General features: G+C 53.1%; 1 protein-coding gene across 1 annotated transcript in view; it reads left to right on the top strand.

The window, feature by feature from the left end:
- Positions 1 to 7,978: 7,978 nt before the first annotated feature.
- C2CD2 (C2 calcium dependent domain containing 2) overlaps positions 7,979 to 22,432 on the top strand; it is a 46,101-nt gene continuing 31,647 nt past the window's right edge. The window contains exons 1-2 of the mRNA XM_090271879.1: positions 7,979 to 8,614; positions 17,367 to 17,465. Of these exons, the coding sequence (XP_090128005.1) occupies positions 8,342 to 8,614; positions 17,367 to 17,465 (372 nt within the window). The 5' untranslated portion in view covers positions 7,979 to 8,341. The remainder of the gene's footprint in view (positions 8,615 to 17,366; positions 17,466 to 22,432) is intronic.

Below are 22,432 nucleotides of genomic sequence, written 5' to 3'. Positions count from 1 at the left end.
GCACGAACGGTCTGTCATTTTAAGGTTTACGTGTGTTCCAGAACGGCCGTGACAGTCTCATGCAGAGGCTACAAAGAAATTCCAGGCAGAGATACCCGGTGCAACTGAGGGAGGCCCCACCTGGGCACAGCTGGCTGCCAGAGCAGAGCTAGGGCAAGAACTAGGTCAGGAGGATCAGAGGTGGGGCCCAAAGCATCCGACACCAGGTGGGGACCGCATCTCTTCAGGTGTGGCCCTGGGTAGGGATGGTGGCACCCGGCATAGTGTGGGCTGCAAGCCCAAGGGATGTGAGCGAATGAATGGACGAACCAGCAAATGAGTAAGTGAATGAATGAAAATAAATAACCTCATTTTAATTGTGGATCTTGTCAGAATGATAACCCAAGAAATATTCAAGGGAATACAACTCTGTACCCCGTTGCTGTTTGGAGAACCAGTCTCAGAAACGGAAGCTGAGGGCCCAGGCCATGGTTGGTGACTGTCCTGTGCCACGTCCCCAGGCTTCAGCCAATGCTCACTCCTATTTCTTGAACCAAGACTTTGATGGCAGACTGATATTGATCAGATTTACAGAACAACTCTAAGCTGGAAGAATATCGAATCGACCATGCACAAGGCCAAAATTAAGAAGAAATGAATTTAGTGGGAGCAGGAAACAGAAGAGCTCTCCTGGAACTACATTCTGTATGGGGGAGGGAGTTAGGATGCTCTCACGGAGATTCTAGAATCCCATTGACCCCACCCGCCTCCCCACCCCCAACCCGCCTGGGCCAAGGCATCAAGAAACACCTTCTAAGTGTGTGAGAAGCGAAGCCCTGACAGTACGCTAGGGTGGCCTGGGGTGACAGCTGGAAGCGACGCAAAAATGAACACTGTTGCCCAGCAGAGAGGTTCTGTGGGTGCCCCAAGTGTTCCAGCAGGACACCCCCTTTTACAGGAAGGTTTGTGTGGATCCCTGAGACCATGCAGTTGGATAAATGCAGGCCAGCTTTCCTGACATGGCCCTTTACTACGGAGTGTTCTTTTTCTGGTTTCCCTCGAAGGCTCTGTTTAACGTGGGGGTCTCATTGTCACCTGTTCCCCATTCATCTGTTCCCTGTGGCTTTAAATGCTGCTTCTTGGTGACCAAGGCCACCCAGCCTGCCCTGCTGGGTCCTGCTGCAGAGCAAGGGAGGCACGTACCCAAAAATCACCCGGCCTTCTTTTCCCTGTTCCTGTGGGGGTGGCCCTGGGACTCCCTGTTGCTCAGTGAAAGGCGACTGCTGTGCTCCCTGCTGCGTTCTTGGATACGCAGGACAGGGCGGTCCCTGGGCACTTGGTTTCCCTCTTGCTGGACAGAGAAGCGTGGAGTTAAAACAATATACACGAATAATCAGGAACTGGGCATTTTGAACACATGTGAGGCAGGATCATCTGGTGCTCACACAAAATTGCAAGGGTGGGGACAAAGAGGGACCTTTTTCTCCCACTAGGACTCATCCGCCTTCTTCCTGTCACCTGCGGAAGAGCCTGGAGGTCATGGGCTGGGCTGCTTCCTTCCTGAGAGTTCCGGCTTCATCTCTGTGGCCCTTAACTCAAGGAGAACCAGAGTGGATGGATGGGGAGGGGAACTCGGGTCCCAGGTGGTGCCCCCTGCTCTGCTGACTCCTCCCGCTCCTGTTCAGGCTCAGTGCAGCTCCCTGAGGGGGAATTGGCAGAGCTTCCAAAGGTGACTCTGCCAGGAAGTGTGATGCTTCCGGAGAATGCCTGCGATGACCTCAGCTGTTCACAGGGACAGTCACACCCCACCACCCTGAGTGGCCTGGGGGATGTGGCTCCATCAGAACCAGTGAAAAATGAAACTCTGCAGTAAGTTTGTGTGTAAACTTGCACTTTCATCAATTCCACAGGGGCGTCATGCAGACTCGCGGCACGAAGGATCATGAAGGGGACACCTGAAGCCAGGTGTCCCCACGGAGCTTCTATTTCAAAAACTCTTGCAGAGTGCTAGGCACACAGAAGGTACCGTGTTTCCCTCTGTTCAGCACTGGAACAGTTGATTCCAGGCTTCAGAATTTTCCGAACCAGCAAAATTGTTCACTCTGCCTCCCTGGCTGAGCCGGTGAGCTGCGGCCGTGTAATAGTCATTTGTAACAAGCACATTAATTATTTGTAGGAGGGCGGCCACTGCCGGGCTATTTTTAAAGCCCTTTAATAGTAGTTTCCTTTAACTCTTAAAGAGGCTAAATATCCCTCCAGATATTTAGTTGACTCTATCCTTGTGTGCCCAGCAAGTTTTTGTAAAAAAAAAACCAAAAACCCAGCATATAACACATTGGGCAATTTTAGGTCAAAATGCAGGCAAACTGTTACTTGCACAGAATGTCCCTCTCCAGGGCCCCGCATTGGGTGCTGAGCTGTGCGACCTTCCCTTCTGCTCACAGGGCTTGGTGACCGGCCAGGAGCAGGCTATTCTCTAGCTGAGCCAACCATTGAGACTGTGCTATTCCAAAATCAGCACCGGGAACAGCCAAATCAATGGGACCGAAAATGTGTGTATCCAGCAGGTTCTGAGAAGCTTGGAGCAGTGTCCCTTCATGTGGCTCACGGTCCGTCCCCAGCAACGAGGCCCCACAGTGGCCACCCCCAGTTGGAGCCTCTGATGTGGCCTCAGCAAAGTTCCCAACAAGGGCGGGGGCTGGGCAGAAACCTGTCTTCAGTGCCTTCATTGCCTCTTCCTGTGCGGGCTCTCCTGCCAGGGTCCCACTGCCACCAAAAGAGTCCCCAGGACCTCGACTTCTATAGGGTGGACACATCTGACCCCAATGGTGTGAGCTCAGATATCAGCAGACGAGGGCAGCTCAGCATTCCTTCACATCAGGGAAAGCATGCGATTTAGGTGACGGCCTCCTCGGAGGACCTTTTTCAGCGTATGGAAAGTACGAGGTTAAGTGTTCTGATTCCTACGGCTGGTCCCGGCCTTGGGCGCAGGCAAAATTGCCAAACCACCTCGCTCTTGGGCAATCATTCGGGAGGCTTCACTGAGCCACCTGGCAGGGATAGAGGCTGCCATCTGGGTCACATTCCTCTGTCTGCCTGGCATGGGCGCTGAGTTGCAGATGCCGCATCATTGGGTGGCCCAGGGCAGGATCTTGGCAGACTGGCTGGGCCACAGCGGGCTGGCAGCCCTGCCTCTGACCCTGCCCGGCAGCCTCTCTGCAGCACGGTGTGACTCAGGCTCTTGGGGGGAGAGGTGCGGGCATGGCCTGCTGGCTGTTGACTCTCAGGGTGGGCAGGGGACGGCCTGAAGGGTCCTCCTCCGTGGGCACCTGCAGGATGGTCATCTGATTGACCGGCCACCTCCACAGCAGACAAGCACTGGGGTGGGACTCACCTCCATCTTCCCCAGACAGGGCTGGGGACACAGCAGAAGCCCCATCCAAGTTCCTTGAATGACCTAAGTGAACTTCCTTCCCCTTTGGGTTTGAAAGACTTCGTGTCTCCTGGTCTTCAGAACACAAAAGGCAATTCGTCTTCTTTGGACAGATCTCTGCTCAAGGACATGAGAAACGGGGCCCCTTCATTTCCACCTTTTAACATGTTTCTGTTTTCAGTAGAATTTGTTTGCTTTATAAAACTCAATGGAAAAAAATGAGGGCTTTGGGATCAACGTCCCCTGGGGTCAAACTCTGTCTCTGACACTTTCTCGCTGTGTGGTCTTGGACAAGTGACTCAACATCTCTGAACTCAGCTTCCTCCTTTTTAGAACAGATAATGCCATCCTCTGAATGTTGCCATAAAAATTAAGTGAGCCCCTCAAGTCCAGATTTCCCTTGTGCCTGTTGGCACACACAGCCGTGACCTCTGTGCCCACCACTCGGGGTGCACCTGAGGGGGGCCCCTCCATCGGGATGTGCAGTGACGCTGTTAGAAGAGGAGCTTGCTGGACGGTGACTGTCTGTCCCAGTGCTCCTGCGGGGGTCAGCTGGCTCACTGCCCAGCCTCAGGGGCAGGAACTTCCTCCCAGCCCCTCTGACACTGTGTTTGTGGAGTTTCTGCAATTACACAGGGTGGCTGCTTTTCTCCCAGGGCAGCACCATGAACAAGGTCTGAGCAAGTCATGCAAATGACCAGCGGGACCATCAGGGCCTCGCCTGGAGCCTTCCGCTGCAGGGTCTAGCTCTGGCCGCAGGTGACCTTTGATCAGCTTTCAGGCTCCCTGAATCCACCCACAGGCACGACAGGAAACTGACCCAAAGCACACCCGAGCCTCCGGACTGTGGAAGTGACTAAGCCCATGCGATTGTAGCCAGGAGATTGGCTCAAATGTCCACACAGGCCCCACCGCTGCGGGCGCGGAGCCAAACCTTAACAGCATTTCCCTAACAGGGAAATCTCGGAATGTCTTCCCTCAAGGGACACTGGAGGAAGCTGACCATTTGTGTTTATTTACAGGTCTTCCGTCCCAGGTCATTCATCACAGCCTTGCTGGGGCCCAGGGCGCTCGTCCATCTGGGCACTGGGCTTAACTGGATAATTCAAACGATCACACCATAACCACCATCGTCATCGTCATCACGAAAGCTGCTACAAGGTCAAGAAGCTTCTCCACGTTGGAGACAAAGGACAAGCTCCCTTGACCCCCTCCTTTCCTCTTCTAGAAATTTACAGTAATCCATTGGAGATTTAACAACATTTTGAACAAGTATTTATGTATACATCCCAATTTTTTTTCAGAATTTTATGAACCCACAAAAATATCTGATTCAATACTAATGACTAATTTCTAGTATTAATAAGTAGAACTTTGATTATAGATATGAAGCCTAGATGACACTGGACATATTTATTAATTTTAAAAAATGTAACATTATCACAGAATCTCCTGGGTCAGGTTGGGGAAGATGTTAAAATACATTCATCCTGGATGATGGGGGAGGTGCCCAGAGATGGGGTGACTGGGCGAAGATCACCCAGCAAGCAATATTTGTCTCCATGAACAGCACTTTAGAAATATTAAAAAAATGAAAAATAGAGCCATGGAGCATTTACTTCCGTGCCTTGTGCTGTTTCCTCTCTGTCCCAGGGGACCCACCTGGTCTGAGGTTCCAGAATGATCCAGAAGGTGGCTGCTTCTGGTGGATCCTGTAGGTTGATGTGAAGTTGGGTTCCCTGGGGCCCCTGTGAGCTGGTTTCATCACCAACACTGTATAAGAGCCAGACTTGGGGGCAAAGGCCAGCATCCAGACCCCCAGGCCCTCCCCACCTGCTCACAGACGCTCAATGGGAACACTTTGGAGGAATCAAAACACAGGGGTTTCCTTCTAGGAGCATCAAAGCCAGCAAACAACCTCTGCAGAGCAGAGCGTGGAGGACCTGACCCATCGGAAGGTGTAGTGAGTGAGAACCAGCGTCCTTCCTGGGCGGAGCATCAGTCTGGCTCCTGGGGTTGGAGGGATGCCCAGGGGAGATGAGGGCAGCATGCGGGGAACAGGGAATGTCACCACATGAGGGGGAATGCTGCCCTTACAGAGAGCTGAGCCGTCCGGTGTCCTTCATGCACTGGATGAAGGGGACTGGGAAACCATGACGCTGGGCTGGGAGCAGAAGTGAAGGCAGCCTGTTTTTTTTTTTTTTTTTTCCCATGGATTTAAAGATGTTTCTATTGCATGTTTTGATCAACTGCATTTTCCTGTAAGCCCAGAACGCTCCTTATTCTCCCTCCAATTGGTTCTACAGGGAAGTAATTCAATACCTGATGTGTGCATTCCTTTGTAAAAATTCCAAACCAGGGATGGTTGTTAGTTTACAATTTGTTTCAAGTCTCTAAATGAGCCGAGGGGGTGAGTCTGCCTTGGAAAGGTGGCTGTGAAGGTACTGCCAACATGGCCACGGCCAGTGCACACGCATGCATGTGGGCTCATGCTGGAGCAGGGAGACGGGAGCCGAGGTATCTAGTAATCCCTGGTGTCCTGGCAAGGGGGCCAGCCGGACTTGAGTTATTCAACTGCATCAATCTGGCTGCAGACCAGAAAATAATTGGAGGCTTGCTCCAAATATGAAGAGATTTCCGGGAAAAGGAGAGCCATTCCCCCAACCCTTTAGGGCCTATGGGATGAAGGAAGAGCTAGTGTTTAATGACCAGGTGACTTGCAGAAAGCTCATAGGATCATTCTAGTTCTACTTGCTAATATCAGAACTGCCTCGTAAGGGCTGGCTCTCCCCTGCCCAGTTCACCTGGCCAATCTGATGATTTCAGCTCCCTGCCCACTTCCTGTTCTGTTCCCCACAAGGGCTCTCAGTCCAGCTGCCTCCCAATTTCTTTCCTGGTCTCAAAGAAAATCAGGGCCCTCGGGTGTAAACGTCTTTCGCCCTCCTGCTGCTCTCTGCCCCACAAATTCTGACTCACTCTCACCTCCTGGCCTCCAGCCTCTAAGCAAGGAATACCCTCTCCTGTACCCCCCACTCCCACCCCACCATGCTGTAGCCTGACTCAACCCTTCTCATGGACTCTGGGGTCACCCTCTAGCGGGACTCTCTTCCCCCTGCACTCTTTTCCAGCCCAGCCTCCTCTACCTGTTGCTGGGAATGATATTTGTAAAGTGCAATTTTTTCACTCTGTGCTTCCAACAGTGTATAGTTTCTCTTTTTCAGTGGCTCAATCTACTACCTGCAGTGTTCTAGTTGCAGCCCCCAGCCCACCCGAGTGCCTCCAGCCCTCACACCACCCCCTTGTGCTCTGCCTCAGGGGTGTGGGGCTACATGCAGGCCTCAGGGCCTTTGCACATGCAGTACACACACACTTCTGTGTACTGTATATCATTACACTAACCTGCCCCTTTTTAGTGGCATCTCACTCCCTGTCTTTAATACTTGGTCTCCAGGGAAGATCCATCACAATAACTGTGGTTCTCTTTGCTCTACTGTTTCAGGGACTTTGCATAATAGGTGACAGTAAATGCCACTAACTTGTGAACCAGATTCAGATCCTAATCTCACATCTGTGAAACTTGCCTGTCTTCTCAGCAAACCGCCCCCCCCCCCCAGCCAGGTTCTAAGGCTTCTCTTCACCCAGTGCAGTGGCAGGGAGGGGCTGAGGAGGAGCCAGTGAGGAATCACCACTGGCCTCCCCCACCAGACTGGTCATCAGCAGTCCCTGGCGAGGTGACCAACGGCTGTCAGATCTAGCCAACCCAATTCAAGGTCAAATCCCCTTCAGACAGCTGCAGAAAATACCAATGAGTCATTGTTCTATGATCTAGGCCTTGGAGAATTTTAGGCTAGTGTTTTGTGGCATTTCCTAATAATGGGGCTGACTGCAAGGTGAGGAGCACGGGGGGCTGCCAGTCGCAGGCGTGCCTACAGCGTCTTAACAAATAACGATCCATTCAAAGACAACGAGTCTCCAGGCCTTCCCAACTTTGGAGTGCGAGTTGTGGATTTCCAGGGACTTTCCAAGTATGTCAAAACCAGACACCGTCTTGGTGGACACATGGTGATCCTGTAAATCACCTTTTCACATGCACAGGCACAAACAGGCGTGCCCACACATGCACACGCGGGCGCACACGCTCAGGGAAGCCAATACACCAGCCCCACAGTATCCCTGGAATCCGGCTAATTGGAAAGTCCCGCGCACCGCGCTGTAGCGTTGCGTCGCCACGCCGGGAGCATGTTACCGCTAAAGAAAGCCGCGCCTAGCTCGCTTAGCAGCGCCAAGGCGCGGCGGTTGCCCCCGGGAAGTCGCGGGAGGGGGCGGGTGGCGTGCGCACGTGGCCAGACCTGAGCTCAGAGCGGTGGCTGGGGCGGCGCCCACAGGGGCCGGACGCGCGGTGCCTTTAAGGGGGCGGGGATGGCCCGGGCGCCAGCGACCCAGGCCCCACCCCCTAGGGCCCGGCCCCGCCCCGCCCCTCTCCCCCGCCCCAAGCCGGAGCCTCTCCGGCCACCGCTGGGCAGCAGGCGGGACGCCGGGGGCGGCGCGCGCAGGAGGAAGCGAGCTCCGCCACGGCTCCGGGAACTGCCCAGACGCCGAGTCGGGAACGCCAGTCGCTGCGTCCCCATTGCCAGGTGTGCGGGATTGGGGCGCAGTCCCAGGCTGTGGCCGCCGTGCGCGGGCCGGCTTTTCCTCCTGCTCGACCCTCCTGGTCTCTCCTGTCTCCCGGCTCCGGGCCACGCGTCCCGGGTCCTGGGTCCCGGGCCCAGGGCCCGCGCCGCCAGCCGCCCAGATCCAGCCCGCTGCGCCCCTCCACGCCCCCCGCCGGCCGCAGGCTGATGTCCTGAGCTCGCCGCCGCGGGCCCCACGTCCCGCAGGGGCTGCCCTGGGAAGTTGTGGGGCGAGGCGCGCAGGGTATGCACCATCACCATGTCCCGCCTGGACTCTTGGCTCGGTGAGGTCCAGTGGCTGGTCTTGGTGTCGCTCTTCGTTGTGGCCTTGGGCACGGTGGGCCTGTACTTGGCGCAGTGGGCGCTAGCCAGGGCGCGATCGCGGCCACCGCGACTGGCGGCGGAGCCTGGCGAGGACCAGCGCCCCGAGTCGGACGTGCTGCTCTGCTGGATTCTAACGCTGAACAGCTGGAGAAGCCAGTGGCAGGCCGCCTGGGTGGCCGCCCTGAATCAGGAGGCCAGACGGAATGGGGTGAGTTTCTGTGAGGACCGTGGTGGTGCTGCGGGGTCGGGTGCCGGCTGACGGCGGGGTGCTTCTCTGCAGCCACACACAGCCCTTGACTGATCCTGCATCCTTGAAAGTTGGGAGAAAGATGAACCTTGATGGGGAGTCAAGACGAAGTGATTAGACCCAATTCACCACACAGGAGGTGTGTCGGGTACTGGCTGCTGCAGACTTGTCACAGGGGCCCATTCCCTTCTGTTCCTATCGGCCCTTCCTGGAGTCCCACCCAGGTGGATTCTGGTTCCGCGCTGGACACTTTCTGCTTTTGCACCTGATGTATGAATAACTGACCCAAATATGTTTCCATCTATAGAGCTGTATTCCACCAAGAATGTATTTCTAAAAGGTTTGCTTGCGTTTCCCGGCATATGAAATTAGTGACCATTTGTTGCCAGACATTGTATTGGGGGTTTTAGGTGCACATATGTGAATCCTCACAACTCCTGGGGTTGTCAGCACTTTACAGGTGAGGAACTGCAGTCTGGAGAGGTTAAAGAGCCCGCCCAAGGTCACACAGCCTTGCTTGGCAGAGCTGGGGTTGGAATCCAGCTACCTCTCACCCCAAACGAAGCTCTGGGGCTGGTGACCTATCTGATGCCACACATTCCTGTGGTTTTGTTTCTTCCAGAATTAATGACATGGTGACTTACTTTTACTTCTGAGAAATCTTAGTTTAATGACAAACTCCTGGTGTCTATTATTTCCGGATAGGAACAGGGCCTGGTGGGATTGGGGAGACGTCTCCCAGCCTTTGCTGGTCCTCCTTGCTTTCAGGTCCTGCACAGGCGTGTGCCGTCAGTGGAGAAGCCTGTGGCCACTGGCTTTGGAAGTGGCCAGTGCAGTGTGCTTGGACCCATCAGCCTTCCCAACGTCCCAGGGTGGGCCCTGAGCCTGGTCTCTGTGCCGTGCCCTTGACTCCCATGGCTGTGGGTTTGGAAAACAAGAAAGCGGTGCATATAACTGAAGAAAAAGCTGCAAGGTCAGTTGACAGCCATCTGTCTTGGTGCCTAGAATCTATGCCTCTGTTGTTCAGAGATGGACAGTTCTTGGTCAGAGGAACCACCCTGTCTCTTGTGGGAGTCCTAAAGCCATGTGACCTCACACAGGGGAGCAAAACCACAATTGTTTCCCCACTAAGCTGCTGTCATTGACCCTTGACTGACCTTGCATTACCATCCAGGCTCTGGTGCTGATCCCACCTTGGCTGGTGACATGAATGGTATGCACCTTCTCCCTGCTCTGTCTCAAATTCAAGGGAGTTTTGGGTGAGTAACCTGGAGGGTCCGTCATTCTAACCCGGGGCCTCCTAGTGGAGGTTCAGATGCAGAGGCAGGACCCTCTGTGTGTGAGTTAGGACAGCCCTGCTTACCATTCTGCCCCATTTCCTGACATTTCTCAACTGGCTTCAGAAGATGGGGTTGCCTTAGACCTGCTGCTAGATTGCCCTGGGGTGTGGAGAATTCCTTTCTGGAATGTCTGGTTGGTCAGGTGAAGCTGAGAACCCTAAAGGAAAGAAAGGTTTCGAAAGAAAACCTTTCACCAAATCACTTGACTTTGTGGGAGCAGGGAGGGCTCTCTGTTCAGGGAGTGGAGAGACATGTGGCTTGTTGTGTTCCCTCTGTCTTTTTCTGTTCTCTGTCTGCCATTGACCATGCACTGCAGAGTCGGGGACATCAGTGTTCCCAGACTTCTGCCTGGAAGGGGCTATAATGGACAGGACTCAAGCTCAAAGCAGGCAGAGACTTCCTGGACAGTCTTGGTGACCGTGGATTGGATCTGATTATGCTCCCCAGTGCCTGAAATTGTTGCTTGATTTGAATTCAAATGGAAGATTTTGCAAGCAGATGGGATCTGGGGAACTCGGCTCCTTACTACTGACTTGTCACATACCCTCCCCTGTCCTAGGCCATCACTGTTGCAGCCCTGATGACAGTGTGGGTGAGCAGGCTGGTGCTTGTAGTGGGTGTCCTGACCCTGACAGCCAGCCCTGCATTTCCCCTTTGCCCTCCCTCCAACTTGATTCCCACTAATCCTGGATTAGGGTTGACACTCCGTGCCCGCCAGACCCAGAGAGACACCGCTTAGTGCCCCCTCCAGCCTGTCCTGCTTGCTCTCTTCCCTGGCTGGGGAGGAGACCACTTCTCAGCCTGTCCCTGGCAGGGCTGGGGACAGACTGGAAGTAATTAATCATATCCAGCATCTTCTGAAAGGTGGAATTCTCTATGGAATGGAGACAGTAACTCCTCTCGTTCTATCTTAGCCCAGCTTTGTACTTAAAGACCGAAAGGAATGCTGAACTGTTCTAGCAAAGCCCCTTCCTTCTCCAGGGGGAGACTGAGGTGCTTGAGCTGGAGAGGCTTGCTGGGGTTGACGTACCTGTTCCGGTCTCCATGGCCCATCTGTATCTGGGCTCACATTCCCCTGTGAGCAGCAAATTCGGCTTTGAGACCCATATGTTTCCTTTCACTGAGGTCCAGCAAGAAAGGATACAAAGGGGCCCTGGCTGCTGTGGCTCAGTGAGTTGGGTGTTGTCATGCAAACTGGTTCGATTCCCAGTCAGAGAACATACCTGGGTTGCAGGCCAGGCACCCGTGGGGGGCGCGCGGGAGGCAGCTGATCAATGTTTCTCCCCTTCTCTATCTCCCTCCCTTCCCCTCTGTCTAAAAAATAAATAAATAAAAGACGACAGAACGGATACAAAGAGTTCAATTGTTTAACGTATCATCCCCAATTAAGGGGCTCCTTTCTCCCAGGACCTGAGGATTGAGCAATCACCCATGGAGCCTCCTTTGACTCGGTGACCCATGACTGACAGTGCAGGCTCCTTGTGTTGGGCAGCCCTGTGTTTCTGACCCTCACTCTGAAACTATCTTTACATTAGATAGGGTGGCGAGTTGGAGCGACGCGAGAGGAGAGCATTGCTGCTCTGCCAGCTGGCCGGGCAGATGCCAGGTGTTTGGGAGCACAGGCGACTTGCCTGGAGAGCTTTGAGAAAACACGCAGGCTTTCCCCCTCCCTGCAATTCGGACTTCATAGGTTGGCAGTGGTGCGGGGAGCTTCCTCAAGCTCACTTCTCACTAGTGAGAGGCTGCGACACACCTGTCCCTAAGCCAGCTGTCACCCAACAGCACCTCGCCACTCTGATGTGGAAAACACCTAATTCCAGTTGATCTGATCACAGTTCTGCTATGGAGAGCAGAGACCCTAGAACTGTCTCAGTCACTAGATGCCGAGCTAATGACCTGTTATCCAAATACAACGGCTGAGGTTTGCCCTTTAGTTCCGCTGAGTAACACTGACATCTACAGAAAGGGTTTGCAGTGACAGTCACCCAGTGGTGGTCCACACCCCCTGACACCCACCTGGGAGCCTCTGGGTTGTCATTTCCACAGCAGCTCACTGGCTCTGGAAGCCAGGCACTTGAGGCCCAGTGACCCTTGTAGGTAAGCTGGACAGCGCTTCCCCCGCTAGGTGGATGTCCACACATTTGTGAGTACGGACCCGAGAGTGGGGTGTGTCCTCTGGCCTTGTCTAGCAATGGGCCACCCTGAAGCTGTTTGTTTCTTTAGTCCTTTGCCTCAGAGCTTTTCTTTTCTTTTCAGATGGATGTTATACATGCAAATGACCAAGACTGGGACAGTTTGTGGGTTTTTTTTTGGTGGTGGTGGGGGGGCAGGGATGAGAAAGGATGCTGTGTGAACTTAGAGCAAGTTATTAATAGCTCTAACTTGTAGATGAGCTTCAGTAATTCAAAAAGTAAACAAAGTGACAAGACTTCAGAGCTTTCTTTCCTGTTACCTAGTGAGCTTTGAGTGGAGCTCACAAAAACCCAAACTCCTTGACCACCGAAGGTGGCCACAATACAGAAGTCAGTTGGCAAGAGTATGAAGGCGACCTTGGATAAGGGACCTGCCGGGGCCCCTCCCTTCACCCTCTACCATGACCTCCGCACCAGCTGGTCTCATTTCTGTTGCTCAGACATTCAGGGTTCTTTCCTGTGGGGGCCTTCCCACGGGTTATTCCTTTTGTCTGGAATGCTTCTTTAACCTTTGTCCCTATTTAACTTCTGTAAACCCTTCAGAAAGGTCCCTGATCCTTCCATTCTTCCAGGATGCTGCCCCACCCCAATCCCAGCAGCCTGGGCTGGTCCCCGAATCGCATCGGCACCTTGTGGTCATATGTGTCTCACGGGATGGTGAGCTAGGCCAGAGCCCTGTCCAGGCACAGCCACCCTGGTGTCTCAGAGTGGGCAGTGATGGGGTGGGGGTGAGGGTGGGCTCTGGGATGAATGGCAGGACCTGTTAGAAACGTGTTCCTGGAGGAGGGGGGAAATGGGGTCCATGCGCGTCACCCCATCTGGACACAGGCCTTCCCTGCATGGGAGCCAGCCAAGCCCAGGCAAAACAATCTGTTTCATGTGCTTTGTTTTTCACTTCTAAAGAATCAACATTAAAGGCGGCGCACTGATGAGTTTGCAAATTGTCCATATGAAACCCAGGAAGAGGCGTCAGTTCAGGCCGTGTTTTGTGCTCACCCATTGGGGGAATGTGGAGTGGGTGTGGGGTTTTAGCTAAAATGCAGCCAAAGCGAACTTGACTCCTGTCAGCCCCTCTTGGGCTGCTGGGTTGGGAGGGGACTTCTTGAGCCGCTTGGAAGAGCTGTGTTCACTGCTCAGGCTGACAGCTCTGACCTAACCTCTGTTCTTCATTTATAGAAGAGGGTAAGTTTGGGTTCAATATGGAAAACAGAATCCCCTCTATATGGGATGATATCTGTGTGAGGCATTTAGCAAATAAAGTCAGTAAAAGTGGCTGCTTTCTTCTAAGCTGTCTGTAAAAAACACTATTTTGTATTGCTCTTAAATTTATAGAAAAGCTTTATTTAAAAGTAATTCAGAGAGTTTCCATATATTCCTTACCCAGTCTCATATAACCATAGCACAATGATACTGTAATTTACAGTAAAATGATATTAACATTGTAACGAGATAAGAAACTAACATTGGCATAATATTACTATAATTCACGGTACAATGATATTAACATTGTAACAGTATAAGACATTAATATTGGCACCATGTTACTATAATTCACGGTACAATGATATTAATGTAACAGGATAAGAAACTAACATTGGCACAATGTTACTATAATCCACGGTTCAGTGATATTTGCATTGCAACAGTGTAAGACATTAACACTGGCAATGGTCTTTAACTAAAGCGAAGACCTTATGTGAATTTCACAGATTTTCCACCAGTGTCCTTTTCTTGTTCCAGGGTCCCATTCAGGTCCCACATGGCATTAAGTTGAGGCTTCTCCTTCATCTCTTGAAGTCTGGAACAGTTTGTAGTCTCCTCGTTTTTCACTACCTTGGCAACTCTGAAGAGTGTTGATTATTCTTTTGCCAAATGTCCCACAATTTTGTGTTTCTACACAATTGGACTGAGGTTACACAAATCACAGAAGTGAGGTGCCCCTTTCCATATACTATATCACAGAGTTCATCGTGTCATTGTAACTGACTGTGGGGGACATTGGCCTTGATCCCGTGGTAAAGGTGGTTTCTCTCCTGTCTTATGTCTCTTCTTGCACAGTATCACTCCCTCCGGAGTTAAAGATACCTTGTGGGGATACCCGGAGACTATACACATCCTGTTACCCCTCACACTTTGCTGATTGATTTTGGCATCCATCTGTGTGATGCGTCTGCAACAATTACTGCTGGGGAGTTTGCTTAGTGGTGATTTCTGTTGTTTCATCTCTTCTTCTACGTTTATTCATTGGAAAGCCACTGCAAGGAAGAGCTCCCACTCCTCCATCTATGTATTGAGTGGGTTATTTACATCAGTGTGGACTACTGGGTGTTTCTGTTATTCTCTGCGTTACGATCCCATACTGTGGCTATTCTTTTTGTTGCTTTGGTTGTAGTAGCCTTTGGGCTCTTCCATCAAGAGGGAAAATTACATGCTTGTGTCTGTTCAGCACTTCCTTACTCCATGGTTCCACAGATGTTTTTCCCAGACTCATCGCATGTTTTTCCCTCTTTCAGTCCCGGGTTCAGCCCCTGCTCCGGGCAACGCCAACTCCTTCTGTTGGAGAAGTGTTTAGAAACCAAGATCTGGGCAGCAGGTGTGCTCATTGCTTCTACACTTTTTTAGGGGACACAGCTGGGAAATCTACGTGTGCATACTAACACATGCATTCACACATCTGTATTTTTCTGTCTTCCTGTCTGTATGTTCAAAGCTATGTCTTTATGCCCATCCCGTGGCCTCCAGGTCAGCGGCACAGCGTTCATTTTACCTTGCCCTTTACTCATTGTTAACTCCCTTCTCCAGGAGGGAGGCATTTTTAGCTGGAACATATATGTTTATTTGGTCAAGTCTGATACTCACAGAGTAGTTTCTGAATGGCTAACCCATACCCCCGTGAAAAACACACTTACTGCTTAGATTACAGCATTTATGTACGGTCAGAATATTCGTTTCCCAAAGCATCTTAAGTTAGACCTGTGTTTTTCCACCGCTTCAGGCGGTTCTCATATTCGTGTGTGATGCAATTAGGCTCATTTACTAGTGTTTGTGTTCCATCTGGGGTTCCTCCCACATCCTGATTAAAGAGAGAATCTATATTTACCCATAGTTGTGGGATGCCACCCTCGTCCCCCAGGAAGTTCGCACAGGTATCTGAGCCTGTCTGGGACTTCTGTTCCTGTCCACTGGTCCATTTACGTGTTCGTGCGCCAGCCCACCCAGGTTGGAATTTCGAGGCTCTGTGTGCTGATGTCTGGCAGGGCTGGTCCCCCTCACGCTTCTCCTTTTCTTAGCGCTTTTCTGGCGATTCCTGCCTATCGCTTTCCCAGGTGGACGTGAAGTCTGGCTTTAGGCTAAGCAGGGCAGCATCTGGAATGGAAGTTTGTGATCGAGTGTTGTGCAAGCACTAGGCTTCCTGAAACTCGACAGTTAGGCAGTTGGATAGGGAACCTGCGTCCTTGTTTTAGCTTAATAATTTATTTCCGTTGTGAGAACGCCCACTGACATTAACTTACCCAGCGGAATCTCTCCAGGGTCTTAATGCATACGGTGTCAGACAGGTAGGAGGGCGTGGCCTGCACCCACTAATGGCCAGGCCTGGAGGCTGCATCCGGGCTGCTCACGGCAACAACAGTGGCTCTTGAGCTGGGACAGAAGGTGCCTTGTTTCACCGCACTGTCTGGCAGCTGTCCCCACTCCTGCCGATGGGTCGGTTCCCTGCCTGGCACTGGGCTGAGTGCTGGGGGCTGTTCTCTCAGCCAGCCAGCGTGGTACACAGACCCATGTCATCCCCAGGCTCTGGTGTACCTGTGGCCAGCAGGTCACGGCAAAACAAGCACTAGCCTTGGAGGGTGTCGGCAGAGCAGCCCGAAACTGTGATTTCATTACTCTTGGGGAGTGGATATCATTCTCCTCTGATGATTTTTGGGGGATGAGGTCGGCATTGCTGGAACAGGGTGGGGCCAGAAGCATGTGATCGAAAGTGTTCTGTGCCTGCTGCTGCCCTTGGAGCATGGGGATTCTTAAGAAGGCCCTGGTAACATTATCGCCCCCGCGTTTGCGTTGTGTCTGCCAGAAGAGCTTGTGTGCCTTTGCAGAATTTTATTTTCCAGCCCCGGTTGGGTCTTGCAGTCAGGACCAGCTCACCACAACGGGGAGTCTCTGAGGTGGACGGAGAGCAGGGGGAAGCTATGGAGGGATGTTTTCCTTGCAGCACCCCCATCGCAACTTGCGTGACCACGGTGCAGTCAGGCAGTGCTGTAAGAAGCGCTTCGTTCCTGGGTCGTGTTGTTGGCATGAGAGAATTTATTTTAAAACAGACAAGACCTGCTTGGCTGTCCCAACCCTGGCTTGATCTTTCATAAAACATCGGTCTTGTTGCCTTGGGGATCATATCTTTTTAATTGCACATGTCTCTCACTTGGAGAACTTTGATTTAAGAGCCTAAGTGGACAGAGGCGGATGAGCCATGGGGGAGCTGATGGGAAGGGTGCGGGAGGATGTACAGAGCAGCAGGCAGGGTGGGAGTGGGAGGCCGTGGGGGCAGGAGCTGGCCGCTCTGGAGGCCTGCGTAGCAGTGGCTCGGAAACACTCTCCTCGGGCACAGCCACCAGGCCGGCTCCTTTCCAGCCAAGGGTCCCAATTCAGGGAGAGGTGGCCGACCTCTGGGGCTTCTGCCTACCCACCCCTGGGGCGGTGGGAAAAGAGAAGGGGGGTGCCTTAAGCACAGTGCCAGCAACCAGGGATCAAGGAGGAGGGATCCTCTGAAAGCAGAGGGTTTTCATCAGCAGAAGGAGCGACCGCAGCGGCTGTACTGGACCACGGACCCGCTGATGGGCACAGGCCCCTCCCCCAGAAGCCAGCGCTCTTTGCCCTGTGAACGTGAGCACTCAGGGCGCCCTTCACCATCTGGATTGTGACAGCTTTGCTCTTGTTCTGTGTTTCTCTGCTTCCCATCCTTGTCCCATAACCGAACCCCCGCCTGCGTGTGATCCGGCCTCAGCTGGTCCACAGGGGCGGGCGCTTACTGATGTTCGACCGTTGCTGCTGCTTAGAAGCACAGGTTTAATGAACAAGCTGTATTGTATTTCCTTAGGTTTGCAGAGCTTTATAGGAAATACATAACTTTCTCTAAAAAGCAGGCATCACCGATGTACCTCTGCTTACTGTGCTTTTCTGTTCCAGGGCCCACTGTCCCTGTCCTTCGAGGAGGACCCGCAGCAGCAGCCCCTGGAGCTGGCAGTGCAGCAGGTGTGGAGCGCGGCCAGGTCTGCCCAGGAGAAGGTGAGCTGGGCGTGGCTTCCTATGATGGGTCCTTCCTTACCCAGGAAGCAAATTTAAAGCTGGTGGGGGAGTTTATTTTGTCTTAGAATTATTGAAAGTGCAGACTCCTTCTGTTTACAAGATCTGCTCCATCCGCTGGTGAATGGATAAATAGAAGGTGGTATATCTGCACAATAGAGTATAATTCAGCCTTAGAAGGAATGACGTCCTGACACACACTCCCACGCGGATGAGCCTTAGAGACGTGCTCAGTGAAAGAAGCCGGGCCCCAAAGGCCACATGCGATAGGGTTCCATTGATCGGAAATGTCAAGAAGAGATAAGTCAGTAGGGACAGAAAGTAGGTTAGTGGTTGCCAGGGCTGGGTTGGAGTCGGGCTTAAGGAGAAATGGCGGTGTCTGATGTGGGTACAGGGTTTCTTCTGGGGGTGGTGAAGATGTTCTAAGAGGGGTCGTAGAGATGGTAGGGATGGTTTATACACTTCTGTGAAGTGTAGCTTAAAAACATTTAATTCTACAGGTTAATGGGGTGAGTTATATGGTATGTGAATTATCTTAATAAAAATATACACTTATATGTATGTGTGTATATATGGATATGTTCTGCAATATGATAGATAGATTTGAGCCATTTAGATGTTACCTAGCATTCGTTTTACAGTCGCTAACCGTTCACAAGACGGAATGCCTCATTAGACTAGTCAAATACCATAAATGATTTTCTTTTATTTTTTTTATGGAAAGTACCCATAAAAGATCCTGAAAAACTTCCTCTTAAATACAAGGCTTACCCCTGTATCTCTCTCTGTTTTATTATTCGGTTAAAAGCATGCCACATAGCAGGCGGTAAAGAGGGGGCACCTCTGTGACCCCAGGGGGAGAAGCAGCGCAGTGCCGGCCCCGGAGCCCCGCCCCCCGTGTAGCTCCTCCCTCTCTCAGCTAGAGAGCTGTTCATGCATTTAAAACGTTTATCATTTTGTATGTACAGTTGTACAATGAGCGTTCTCTGTATAGGACGTGGCGATTCTGAGGGTCATCGGGGTCAATTAATGGAACTCTGTGCATTGGCTTTAAGTGCCGCTCAGGGTTCTGGATGGACCGGAGCTCCTTTCTCCATCTTCTGTCGATGGGTAATTAGGTGGTTCTCTCTTTTTCACAAGCGCCACAAAGCCGTAGTGACCCGGCATGTGTCCAGTGTCCTAACCCCTCAGCACAAGCGCCGGACTGTGTCGAGGGGAGACGAGGGGTTGCCAGGCTGTAGGTGCGCACGTGGCAGCCTGAGCAGGTGTTCCGGGACAACTGTGCGCGGAGGGGCGGGGGAGGGGACTTGGGTCTCCTGAAGATATTGGGGCTACAGGAAGAACCAGTGGCAACAACGCAGGGTGCTGAGTCCAGGACAGCCGGTTGTGCTGGAAAGTGCTAGACAAGCAGGGGGTCTAGGGCCTGAATTTCATAGACTGGGGACCGAGGTGCGGACCCCTGCAGGCCGGACCTACCCGAGCCACCACCCCCCCCCACCCCCCCCACCCCCGGTGTGGGCAGTGGCACCTGGTGCAGCGAGTGCCCTCTCTGTTATATAGGCACTTAGGGACCGAGTCCCTTTGTGGTGGGCAGCTTCTGTTTGGTAATTTCGGCGACTGTCCCAGTTAAGAGAGGGACAGAGGATTCAGGGCTGGGCTGGAGGTGCAGAGGAGGGTGCAGATGCTGGAGACACCAGTAGACTGTTTTTAAAGGCCTTGCTCTGTCTGCAGTGCTGGAGAAAGTGACAGTTAATGGAAGCATTTTAATACCAGTACAGAACTAGGGCGTGCACGTTAAAAAGTCAAAAACAAGGTAGAAGTGTAAACCTTTCTTTTTTTTTTAAGTCTTCCCTGAGGTTTCCTCCCTTGGCTCCCCCAGAGGCTTTTTCTGGACCACAGGCAGATGGGAACGTGTGCACGTGGCCCTGTTTTGTTTCACAAATTTCTTCATAGTTCTTGACTTTTCATGTTTTCTCAGCCAGATGAGGAAATGACAACTTGTCATTGCCTTGTGCTGTGGCTCGTGCTGTCCCCTTCGGACGAGCTGGCTGGCCAGCCGACGGATAGGCCCCCGGGGTCCTGCGCAGTGTGTGAAAGGGTCTGGTAGTGGTGTGTGTGGGGGTAACACTTGGTGGCCTGGCCCCTGTGCATGCCTACCAGTGGCGACACCCTGCCGGGATCTGCCTGGCTCGCGGGGAGTTGGGAGTCAGACTCTCCCGGGTGCTTGGATCCTGTCCATGGCCCTTTCCACTCTTGGACGAGCATCTTGGTGGACCCTGGCACATTTCAGGGCATCCTTTTGCAAAGGGATCCAGCCAGGCCAATCAGAGCTCCTCCTTTAATGGTCTCCGGTGGGCGGGTCCTTCACATCCGTGCATGAAATGAAGGTGAGCCCACGGGAGGAGCCAGTGTTCTCGCGCTGCCTGTCAGGCAGGAACAGACAACGCCGCCCTCCTCCCCCTTTTAGGATCTGACCTGCACGCGTGACCCCCCTCCCCATTGGATCCCAAACTTCTGTTGAAGCCTACGACCACATTGCGTGTTCTCTCTGCTCGGCATGATTCCTCGGCAGGAAAAAACTGACAGAACCTGAGGCCCACAAGCAAATGTTATAAAAGGAATATAGACGTGTGATTTTAAGGACATTGCCCTCCCCTTTTTAGATTCCCTCCACAGTGCCAGGTTGTATCTTTCTTGTCTCTCTAGCTCAGCCCCGACACACGTGGATGGCGTTTGAGCTGATGAGAGAGAAGAGCCTGCCTGGTGCAGGGCAGTCTGGTATCTTCTCACGTCTCTGATCTCTTAGCTGAGATGGGGGGCTCTGGTCTGTCTGCCTCTGCGAGCCTCCTCCTGACTTCTGTGTGTTCTCGGGTCTCCCTGCGGCCCCCAAGGGACAGGACCTGGCCTGCACATAGGTGCTCTACACTTGGACTTCTCTCCTACAACGCCCAAAGACCCCCAGGTGCCAAAGTAATCGCTTTTGCAAACATTTGGTTCATTGGCAAACCCACTTCGATGTCCGGCACAGAAAGTGGGGTCTTGCTTATAGCAGTTGGGGCCTCTTGCAGGACCCCACCCCTGCAGCCTTGACTGGGCCAGGGCGTTGGAACTGTGTGCTCACAACACCTGAGTGGGTGTTTTCTTCTGCCCAGCGACCAGCTCCAACCTTCTGGACTGCAGCGGAGTGTTCACCAGTTCAGTTAGGTTGGGACACTGACTAGTGCAGCAGCCGCAGGTAAGGGCTCTGCCCCACAAGCCTGCCCCCACGTGAGACGCCAGTCCCAGGTCAGGGCCACCCGTGCTCTGACCGGCGGGCTATACCCCTTCAGGTTCGGTGATTTGCTACAACAGCTCACAGAACTTAGGAAACCCGTTTACTTACTGTTACCCGTTTGTGGTACAGGACGAAGGACGTAAACTTAGCAGCAGCCGAGTGGGAGAGACTCTCAGGGCAAGCCGGGGAAGGGGTGCGGCTTCCATCTCTCTGCCGGCCCTGTCCTCCTGGCGCCTCCCATGCTGCCTCCCGTGCCACACACAGCTCTCCGAACCGCTCATTGAGGGGATCTTGTGGCAGCTCCCATGACGCTGGCAGGATTGATTAAATCACTGGCCATTGGTGATGGAGTTTGGTCTCCAGCTCGCTCCTCGCCCCTCCTGGGAGGTCAGGAGCAGGGCTGAAAGTTTCAGCCCTCCGGTCCGGCCTTGGCCTCGCTGGTGACCAGCCCTCCCCCAGAGCTGCCCGGGGGGCCCCCAGCCACCAGCACACAAAGCACATCTCATCACTCAGCAGATTCCAAGAGTTTTTGGAGCAGCGTGCCAGGAACTGTCCCCAGACAACGACCAAATATTGATTGTCACAAGCAGCAGCACTGCAGGGAAGTTTCCCCTGCAGGGAGCTGGCATTCGCCTGGCAGGCAGAGCACCTTTTCAGAAAGGCTCAAGCATCCCTGTCACCTGGCTCCCCACGTGCAAGCTCACCCTCGGCCCAGGCTCCCCAGGCCCGGGGACCAGCTAGGGCTGCATGGCGAGGCACCCCCACCCCCCGAAACCCACCTCCCAGGGTACTCTGTGGGGAGCCATCACTGTCACACTCGCCTCCAGGGGCCTTCTGTCCCGTTTCCAGGAGCACCGAGCACTCCTCTCTCTCCCAGACTGTAATTACGCCCGTACGCAGAGCGGCGACTTTCTTCCCAAGTCCTCTTTCCCCACGTCCTGGGAGAGGCTTGCTCTGGAATGTGTGACCCAGAAAAAGGAAACCTTTATTTCAATATTGCCAGTGGCCTACGAGCCACCTCTTCCTCCGCGTGGTGTGGCCACAGCCCTTCCCAGCATGTCCCTGGGCTCCCAAGTCACGTCTTTGGTCTCCCAGTCCTACGTGCAACTCGGTGCAGGCGTGAGGTCCAGGAGCGCAGTGAGCAAGTGCCTCGCCATGCGTCAGGGTTGGGGGCTGGCGCTGTGACGGGCGCTCTGCCGAGGTAGCCGTGCACTTCTTTTGAAATAACATCTATTTGGAAAGCTTGTCAGCGGACACATTGGGAGCCACCTTCAGAGATGGGCAGTGTTGTTGGCTTTCTTGGTGTGGGGCCAGGTGTTGTGTTAACAACATTATGTATCTCTGATTTCAGCACCATTCATAAATAAGTAGAGGCTTCTAATTAATGATCAACTCTGGGCCAATGTTTTAGATACACGTCATAACCCACAGTATGGGGGCCCAGCTGGGAAGCCAGGGAGACACTGGTAAGATCTGGGCTTGTTTTGGGTGCTCCTGTCTCTCCTGAATTGCAGGTGTTGTGTCCGTAAAGTGTTAATCCCTCCTGGCAGGGCTGTGAGGGTGGCAGCCGGTATGGTGCCTGCAAGAAGGCAGGACGCCTGCCCTGTCCCACTCCTGATGTTATCAGGTGTGACCAGCCCTGGGCCATGGCCTTGAGTCCATTCTTATTGTGCTC

This window comes from Furipterus horrens, unplaced genomic scaffold, assembly GCF_987537825.1.
Source record: "Furipterus horrens unplaced genomic scaffold, mFurHor1.1.pri manual_scaffold_1, whole genome shotgun sequence".
NCBI classification, from domain to species: Eukaryota; Metazoa; Chordata; class Mammalia; order Chiroptera; family Furipteridae; genus Furipterus; species Furipterus horrens.
The sequence above is the reverse complement of the archived record's forward strand: the minus strand, read 5'-3'. Positions and strand labels throughout refer to the sequence as shown.